We start from the raw sequence: 9,304 nt of genomic DNA, 5'->3' as shown, positions 1-9,304 counted from the left end.
ATGTATAAAACATGAGGAAGTAAAATGCACAAGCACTCTTGACAAAAGTGACTTTTAATAGGAAAAAGGGCCAGTTGGGCAGTCCATTTAAAGTCTCGTTGCTCCAGAAGCTACAAGGATGAAATTGAAGCCGTTTCCTTTCCAGGAGACCAAACTTGGACCAGAGCCACAGCCAAGTAAAAGAACCTTTCCAGAATGTGGAGTCACTGTATAGAAGTCCACCATGACAGCAGCAGAAACTCATACTACTCCCCAGACCTCCTCAAAGGCAGTAGTAATTTTAGCACATGTCAGGGCAGCAGAGAGGGGATAGTTGCTGATGGAGACCATCTTTTCTGTATAGTCAACACTGACCTGGGGGAAGACAGAAAAATCAAGCTGCAAGTTTTCACTTAGTCCCATTTACCTCTGTTGGTTGGAGAGGCACAGTATGCCTTCAGCAGGACAACTGGTAGCCCTCGCTAATGCCGTCTCTTCAGAGGGAGAAAAGTCCCAAGTGTTGCAGCATTGGGCCTTTTTTTTTTTTTTTGACAAGACTACCCGGGGGGGGGGGGGAAAGGGGAAAGGGGGGGGAGGGGGGAACAAGCCAAAAAAAGAGCAGAAGAAAAAAACCCATACTCAGAACAAGAGTGAAATCTATACCGATAAAGCTTTTTATAACCCTAAATCAGGGATAGATGCACTTACGGAACCATGGGCAAAAGCTCCCACAACAACGGCAACTGGCTCTGCTGTAGGAACTAGTTCACGCAGATCTGACACCTTTGGAACTGCAAAAGAGGTACCTATCTTCATACAGCCCACAGGGAGATGATCACTCACTGGATTTTTAATCACCTACAGAAAGCAGAAAGTGAATAGGGGTGTAGAGGTAAGAGACCTTGCCACATAGCTAAGTCTCTTGTCAAAAAAAAAAAAAATCCTCCTACATCACTAGCAGCAAAGGAGGAATGTTGCGACATTACCTGTGAACAGTCAAAGAATGTTTACCTTCAACAATTTCTGAGGCCCATCAGCTGCTCGAACGCTGAGTTTATGCAGCAACTGAACTGATGAGAGAAAAAAATGGCTTAAGCGGTCTGTACTTTTGCTGGAGGAACCCTATCCTCTACCTAGGAATCAGAGCTGAAGTAGACAAAAGTCCATCTTTAGAGTTCCCAGCAGGCACTCCCCACTGTGCTAAGGAACACATAGTTGGACTATGCATCCTAGAATTCACAAAAAGACACTTCAATTTCTCTGCTGTTTTCTCTCTTTCACATTTTTAAGGTTGGAGGAATTTTTTGACTCTTCCTAAAATTCTACTACTCCTAACCACCTTCCTGCATTATTTTGTGGCTGGTATAAAGTTTGAATCACTTACCCATAAGACCACAGAATCGATCAAAAGTTCTTGGGATTCTGGTTTGGGGATTGACTTCAATTAGAACATTCTTCTGGGTATGGATATAAACCTGCAGGAGACCAGCCCGATTCAGTGGGCTGTCCATGAGCATCAGGAGACTCTGAAACACAAAACCATGCAGTAGTAGAAATAGAAAAGGCACAAGGTGAGGGAGAAGTTGAGGGTTAGGCCCCATGAAGGCAGTAGGGACAGACGCTATGTGAGTTCTGTAATGCTGAGAGAAAGCAATCCCATACCCAAATAAAGACTAACAAGCATAGTGGGCGAGACCAAACTCGCCCCCGTTGCAAGGGCACAAGCAGACCACCGCACCTGAGGGGCAAGCTCCTCAGGACGACTGCCGGGCTGCTCTGCTGCTGCCCCGAGCAGCGCAAAGCGGCACAGATGCTGCCCAGAGCCAGCCGGTACCTGGTGGGTGATGTCGGGCCGCACCTCCCCGGGGTCCCGGCCGTTGCGCAGCAGCAGCGCCTTGTGCTTGTCGCAGTTGAGGAGCTCGAACGTCTTCCCCACCTACGGCCAAAGCACGGACGGGTGGGCAAGGGTGCCCACGGCCGCCTTCCTTCGGCCCAGCCGGACCCCCAGCCGCCCGCACCTTCACGGTCTCCAGACTCGCTCCCTCCAGCACTACCAAGAGCCGCCGCGGCCCGCGGGGCCGCTTTGCCTCCACCGAAGCATCTTCAGTCACCTCCTTCTCCTCTTCCTCACGAGGCCGCCTGGGCGCCGCCATTTTCTTACCGCCGCGCCGCGCGGCACCGGGAGCACCGCCCCCACCCGGCCCCCAGGCCGCCCACCGGCCGCTGCGGCCGCCCAAGATGGCTCCTGGGCCTCGCCCGTTATCTGGCTCCGGCCGGACCCGCTTCCGTAGCGCAGCGCGACCGCGCCGGAAGGCGGTTGCGGGGCGGGAAGTGGCGGTGGCACCTCCCGCGCCGCGGTTTCCCGCCGGAGCGCCTTGGAGGCGGCAGCTTCCGGTGTCCTTCCCGGCGGGGTGCGCGGCGCGGCCATGGCGCAGAACCTGAAGGACCTGGCGGGGCGGCTGCCGGCCGGGCCGCGCGGCGTCGGTACCGCCCTCAAGCTGCTGCTGGGTGCCGGCGCCCTGGCCTATGGCGTCCGCGAGTCCGTCTTCATCGGTGAGTCCCCCCCCGGTCTCTCCCGCGCCTGGTTCTTCCGCCTCCCGCCCTGACCGTGCTCCTTCTCCCCGCAGTGGAAGGCGGCCAGCGGGCCATCTTCTTCAACCGCATCGGCGGCGTCCAGCAGGACACCATCCTCGCCGAGGGGCTGCATTTCAGGTAGGGCCCAGCTCCCCCGCCCTGAGCCCGGCCCCGCAGGCCCGGCCGCGGCCGCTGTGGGTGCCCGCGCCGTAACGAGCCTCCCGCCCCTCACAGGATCCCCTGGTTCCAGTACCCCATCATCTACGACATTCGGGCCCGGCCACGGAAAATCTCCTCCCCCACCGGCTCCAAAGGTGAGAGCGGCCCCGCAGGCCAGGGCTCGACGCGCAGGCGGCGCCTGTGGGCCGGGAGGAAGGATGGGGGGCAGGCGAGAGTCCGGCTGCAGTGCTGGCCGTGCTCATCTCTCTTTCTCTTCTTCAGACTTGCAAATGGTGAACATTTCACTGCGTGTCCTCACACGCCCTAATGCTGCGGAGCTTCCCAGCATGTACCAGCGCCTGGGCTTGGACTATGAGGAGCGAGTCCTGCCTTCCATCGTGAACGAAGTGCTCAAGAGTGTAGTGGCCAAGTTTAACGCTTCACAGCTCATCACTCAAAGAGCCCAGGTAAACTGTTCTGGAGGAGACTAACACTCAGGTTACAAAGAAACAACTGAACTGTGGAAAATGGGAACATTATAACAAGTAAAGGATAAATATATTAGTCTGGTAGATGGTACATCCAGATGGAAAGGGCATGGCACTGTGTCCCGGTTCCATTACAGATGCAAACACTAAGTCTGTACCGCTAGCTTCTGAGAAGAAAACTGGATTTGTTGATATATAGAGTGCAAAACTGCACATAATGTAGTGATGGGGGAGGGAGATGTACATCATAATCCATGGGTAACAGAACTGGCTTTAAAAAAAAAAAGTAGCACCTGGTCCTTCATGGCTCTCAGAAGAGCTGTCAGGGCAAATGAAATAGTTTTAAAGGATCTGAAAAGTGAAGTGAATGAGCAGTTAACAAAGCAGTAAGCTTTCAGTAATAGATGCTACAGAAAGGTAGCAAATATTTCTGTTTAGAAAAAGATTAGAGAGTAATTGGGAGGGTCGTTGCAAAATAATAGAATTATGTAGCTTAAAAAAGCCTGTATCTGAAAGTTTGTGTTCTGATGATTTGTTTGCTGGGGTTTATGAGATTATTCGTCACCTGTCGCAGCTGAGGGAGAGAGAAGTTGCTGGTCTTTTAAAAGGCTTTAGAGGGGATCCTGCATGAGATAGCTAAGGCGGATGAGTTGTCATATGCAATACAAAGCACCTCTTAACTACTTTCTGATTCGTGATAAAAATAGCAGAGAGTAGAACTGAGTGTCCAAGTCTTCTTGTGAGAACTGATCCATAGCAGGGAATTCAGAGGTTTGTACCAGACCACATGGCGTGCACTGAAGGGATTTGTTAATGACCTTGTGTGAAGAGAATGAGTGGAAAGGGACGATGTGACAGCAAAGAAACAATGTCTGCAAGGGTTTTGAGTTTATTGGAAGTGAAGATGACGGTTAAGTATCTCTGAAATATTTGAACGAACTGAATTGAATTTGCCTTCTTGTCATATATTCATCTAGTGCTCATTACTGTAAAGTGGTGCATATTGAAGCAGTTGATAATCAGAAGAAAATGAAGTGACTTTATGTAGTTATGCACTTGCAGTTCGCACAGTGAGGGTTTTTGGCATCATTTTAGATGAAACAGCTGCAATAAAAGTAAAAGCAAATGCTAGGTTGGTCAAGCATGTGATACTGTAGCAATAGTTTAAGTCAGTATTTGGTGCAGGACTTGTCAGCCTGCCTGAAAATCGTACTGGTAAGTTAAAGGTAGAATAAATGAAAGTATCTACCAACAACACTCATTCAAAGAGACTAAAAAAAGTGGAGTAGCCACACTAGATGAGAAGCTACGGTAGTTAAGAGGTGCGATATGTGGTGAAAATAACGCGATAATTTTTTTTTTTTCTGCATCTGAATACAAATACGAGAAGACACTCAAACTGCAAACAGTGGCAAACTCAAGATGGAGAAAGAAATACTTGCTGCCAAAACATGCGTGGGAACTGTGGAGCTAGATGTGATAGGATGTGAAAGGAAAAAACCTTTCAAGAAGGTTTTTTATTTTTGCAATATTAATCGTATAGTTAAGTAATAACTATGAATGAGCTGCAATGTACTTTTGAAAATGTAGTATGTAGCTATGGCAATGCAGTGTTACTTAGAGGCAATAGATTCAGAGATGGGATTAATGTCCATGGTTCAGGGTTTGTTTTAGGTAATGTCTCTCTCGGGCTTATGTGGATGAACTCAGAAGAGCAGTTGTGCTTCACTTCTGGAGTGCACAGGAAGTGAGAAACAGCCTGTGTTTGGTACTCTTTTTTTTCTGTATTTGTGTTTCAGGTGTCTCTGCTCATTAGGCGAGAGCTGACAGAGAGAGCCAAGGATTTCAGCCTCATCCTGGATGATGTGGCTATCACAGAGCTTAGTTTCAGTCGTGAATACACAGCAGCTGTGGAGGCTAAGCAAGTGGGTGAGTCAATTTATGCCTGAAAAGGATGGATAGCCTTTTCAGTGAATTATTGAAGAAGGAAGTGGAGTTTGGGCTAGCGTATCACTGCTTTTGCATTGATACAGCTACAGAGTTAGAAATCTCAGCCTCCTTAGTAATGGAGGTAATTTTACAAGTATTGTCAGAAAATTTTGGGACATAGCTAATGGGATAGACCATCGGAGGGACTGAGTTCCCCAGACCGGAGTTCCTCTTCAGTCTTGGGACTCTATCACTAACTATGGGGATTATGTGTAGAGGGCCTGGATGCCGTTGATTTTACTTAAGAAAAAGTAGAGTACACTCAGATACATTTCACACTTGTATGTGGACACAGCCCCAGAATGCTGTCAGTTCTTTCGGAAGCAGAGCACCCAGGCCTTAGCTCTAGGGTGCAGGTTCGGGGCTCAGAAGATGGGATCCGTTTCCAGTACTTTTGGCCATTCTCTCTGCAGCCCAGCAGGAGGCACAGCGCGCACAGTTTCTGGTGGAGAAGGCCAAGCAGGAGCAGAAGCAGAAGATTGTTCAGGCTGAAGGAGAAGCTACAGCTGCTAAGATGATATCCTGCTTTGGGAGATTCTGTGGGATGTGGCTTGTGAGCTTGACGGTCCTGAGAATCTGTTGCATTGGGCTCACTCTTAGGAGACTGTTATCAGATGGTAGCTTCAAGTAGGTCGCTGTCATTTATTCCCCACGTGCTACAGTTGGCTGCAGTGAGGTTTGTCTGAGGTTACAGCTCAGAGCAGAGAAGACCATGAGCCTTCACTCCCTGTTGTCAGGTTTACCTTTGTTGGCTGTGTGTGACTGTAATCCATGATGTTGTTCTAGATTTGGGGAAGTGAAAATATGCCTGCCCAAAGGCCCGAGTTATTGAGATAGAAATTGCTTTATCCCCTAAAATGTTTCATGATGTGGCTTAGGAAGAGTTCCTTTTGGGTAGATGGCTTCTGTTAGCAGGTTTTTCCTTAACTTCTGTTCCCCTGTACCTTGGTGAAGCTCTCAGCAGGAATCCAGGCTACATCAAGCTACGTAAGATCCGAGCTGCTCAAAACATCTCAAAAACGGTGAGCATTGGGACACAATTTCCTTTGTCCATTTGCAGTCCTTGTGCTGTCCTCCCAGCCCAGTGGCCACATGATGAATTTAAGGCGAATGTGACCTACCCTGTGTCCTGGTCTTTGTTCCTACCCAGCACTTCTCTGCTTAAGGAGAGCTTAAGATTTAGCTTGCAATGATCGGCAATTGGATGTGAGGCTAGGAGTTCATGCCCTCCATATGACAAGGCCAGATCCACAACATTACCCAGACTCAGCTGCAGCCACCAAAAGCTCCTGGTTTCCTGCAGGCTGAGAAAAGGGGACAGATAAGCATGGGACCAAAGGTCTTTTTGACAGAGAGAGAGAATGAGCATTTCTTTTAGAAAGTCTGATGGCACTGGGATGGGAAGCCAGGAAGTTAAAGAGTTGTTTTGGGGAACTGCATTGATTTGAGTGAGATCTTAAGTGAATAAAACAAGAATGCTATATCTGGAGAGGGAGATTGGGTTCTTTATTAATGCTGTTCCTCCATGTGCTTTTATACTCCTTTATCTCTCTTTTATACTCCTTTATGCTATGTAGTGGATTTCTTTTTCAGATTGCTGGCTCACAAAACCGTGTGTATCTCACAGCAGATAACTTGGTACTGAACCTGCAGGATGAGGGTTTCACCAGGTAAAGGGGCCAGGTGGTTGGGTTTATCTGCAGCCTACCTGTGAAGCTGGTCCCCTTTCTGGAGCTCCTTCAGGATCTTTTCTCTGAGAGAAGCCTGATGCCAGGGGACACAGCCAAATAGGGAACAATCTTACTGTGGAAGTTGAGGTGTTTTTTGGTTTTTTGTTTTTCTTTTTTAATCTAATCATTTTACTTTTGTTTTTCTTCCTCCCCCCATCTCACCGTCTCCTGGCACACAGAGGAAGGTAAGGCACTGTTTATTTTGATCCATTTGATAGTACTTGGAACAAGGGTGTTGATGCTTTCTGGCCACAGGAAGTTTATTCCATCTCTATCATAGTTCCCGTTTGTGATGTGGAGCATGAAGCCTTCCTTGCAGGGGCCACACGAACATCTAAATCAAGTAGGAGATACTTGGTAATTGGAGCTCTGTGTGTATCCCATAAGGAACCTTGCATGGGGAAGGCAGCAGTGACTGAGGAGTGTTCTCTGATCTGTCCCGTGTATACAAGGCATCCTGCATTTACAGCAGAGAGGGCTGTAAGGAGGCGGTTAGGTGATCACAGAATGGTAAGGGTCGGAAGGGACCTCTGGAGATCATCTAGTCCAATGCCCCCTGCTAAAGCAGGTTCACCTAGAGCAGGTCGCACAGGATCACATCCAGGTGGGTTTTGAATATCTCCAGAGCAGGAGACTCCACAACCTCCCTGGGAAGCCTGTTCAGTGCTCTGACACCCTTAATGTAAAGAAGTTTTTCCCCATGTTCATGCAGAACTTCCCGTGCTTCAGTTTGTGCCTGTTGCCCCTTGTGCTGGCACTGGGCACCACTGAAAAGAGCCTGACCACTCTCAGTCTTCTCTTCTCCAGACTAAAGAGCCCCAGGTCTCTCAGACTTTCCTCATAGGAGAGACGCTGCAGTCCCCTAATCATCTTAGATTGTACGAATTTGTGCTGGTTTGGGGTAACGATCTCCAGGAAATATGCTGTTGTTACTATCTAAAAGCTTTCTAGTCCATGCTAGAAAACCCCATTCTCTGACTTCAGAGCTGGCAGGAGTTTAGTGGCTTTGCTTACTCTGTCCAGTGTTTACTGGACAAGACAGCACCAGCTGAGCTAATAGCGTGCAGCTAAAAGCTTACATTTGTTAGAATCAAGAAAGGAAGCCAGAGCTGATTTCTTTTCTGTGGGATCTCTGGTTGTAAGATCCTTCTTCCTAACATCTGACTAGATTCTGTCTTATTCATCCCAGAAGTCTTAAGGGGTTTTGAAAAAAGTACCTAGGAGGAAGGGCTTGGAAGTCCAAATCCTTTTGGGTGTGACACCCCACACCCCCAGCTCTGCAGTGAGGGTCTGGTTCAGCTTTGCTTGTGCTTTCTGGACTAATGACTTGCTTCTGTCTCCCTTTCAGTGACAGTCTCCTACTCAAACAAGGGAAGAAATGAGAGAAACTAAAGCCTCCTACAACCAGTGGCGCTGACCAGCAGAAGATATGAGTGAGGAGCTTTGAATTCTCTCCACTAACATTGTTTGCCCTCACTTTGAAGATGTTAATCCAGTCAGTAGCCAGATTTGGTTCCCATGCCCCTACTGCATCTATGGTGATCCAGTTATGGGACTGGGTTCTGCCTCTAGGCAGTTGTAATTCCTTTCTCACCCCACCAGTTAAATTTGGGGAAGGGGCAAGGGGGCTTACGGGTATTAACCCATGTGGATAAGTAATTCGTCTCTAATCTTCATTAATCTTTAGATTTCTGTAGGGTAAAATCAGAATTCTCTTTTGGCCAAGTGAGGGAGTTCTGATGCCATTTTTTCTAGTAAATTTTGTTTCTCTTTCATTCCTGATCCCAAGTGAGCCTGGGACTGAATTCAGGAAAATGTCATTCATTGGGTGCCTGTCACTGCTGGAATATCTTATTTGTGTCACTGTCTGCTCAGTGATTCTTTCAAACATTTGTAAAAATTAAACCCCCAAAATTTATACTGCGTGTAAGTGTGCTTAGTGCCTGAAAAAGAGGTTATTTTGTGCAGGGGGCGATGGAACAGAGCTTTTATTTGGTTGAAGACAGAATTGGGATCTTGTGGGGAAAGGAGTAAGAGAAATACCTTCCTGTTCACTGAGAGATCACAGGGTGGGGAGAGAATGAGCAGGTGTGAACACTCAGGTAGCTGCATGGGTGACCAGGGCCAGTTTCTTAGCTGCTTACATGTGCTAGAGGTGAGCATAGGTTTACCTGCTTTTCCATGTCGCAGCAGCATGTATGTACTGTGTCCTGACCTCCATTGTTACGCCTTGTTTTTTTTCCCCACTGCTTTCCTGGCCAGAAGTATAGGAGAAATCTTCCTTTACTGACTGAAATCTCTTCTGCGCTTGGGTTTCAAAGGCAAAATCTGCTGCAGGGACTGCTTTTTCCCTGTCTCACTTGTCTGCCCTATACTAGATTGAGG

At 48.1% G+C, this 9,304-nt stretch overlaps 2 protein-coding genes across 4 annotated transcripts; one reads left to right on the top strand and one right to left on the bottom strand.

Annotated features, from left to right (window-relative positions):
- Positions 1-38: 38 nt before the first annotated feature.
- On the bottom strand, positions 39-2,139 carry EMG1 (EMG1 N1-specific pseudouridine methyltransferase). Its single transcript, XM_086478743.1, has 6 exons — positions 1,998-2,139; positions 1,814-1,915; positions 1,364-1,505; positions 991-1,049; positions 688-837; positions 39-354 (listed from the first exon to the last, which is right to left on the bottom strand). Exons 1-6 carry the CDS (start codon positions 2,130-2,132, stop codon positions 241-243), a joined length of 702 nt encoding a protein of 233 aa, XP_086334869.1. The 5' UTR covers positions 2,133-2,139; the 3' UTR covers positions 39-240.
- Positions 2,140-2,405: 266 nt separating this feature from the next.
- On the top strand, positions 2,406-8,837 carry PHB2 (prohibitin 2). Of its 3 annotated transcripts, none has more exons than XR_015184035.1 (10): positions 2,406-2,532; positions 2,607-2,691; positions 2,788-2,867; positions 2,995-3,179; positions 5,000-5,129; positions 5,603-5,706; positions 6,134-6,211; positions 6,783-6,859; positions 7,099-7,276; positions 8,268-8,304. XR_015184035.1 is itself a non-coding variant. In XM_086478703.1 (10 exons), the coding sequence occupies exons 1-10, from the start codon at positions 2,406-2,408 to the stop codon at positions 8,299-8,301; spliced, it is 906 nt and encodes a 301-aa protein (XP_086334829.1). In that variant the 3' UTR covers positions 8,302-8,837. The 3 variants fall into 3 exon arrangements, 1 of the variants encoding a protein (XP_086334829.1); XM_086478703.1 differs by having other exon boundaries at positions 7,099-7,104; positions 8,268-8,837; XR_015184036.1 differs by having other exon boundaries at positions 6,783-7,276.
- The last annotated feature ends 467 nt before the right edge of the window (positions 8,838-9,304 follow it).

This window comes from Leptosomus discolor, chromosome 1 (assembly GCF_034619465.1).
Source record: "Leptosomus discolor isolate bLepDis1 chromosome 1, bLepDis1.hap2, whole genome shotgun sequence".
In the NCBI taxonomy this organism is placed as follows: domain Eukaryota; kingdom Metazoa; phylum Chordata; class Aves; order Leptosomiformes; family Leptosomidae; genus Leptosomus; species Leptosomus discolor.
This window is presented reverse-complemented; position numbering and strand designations above follow the sequence as displayed.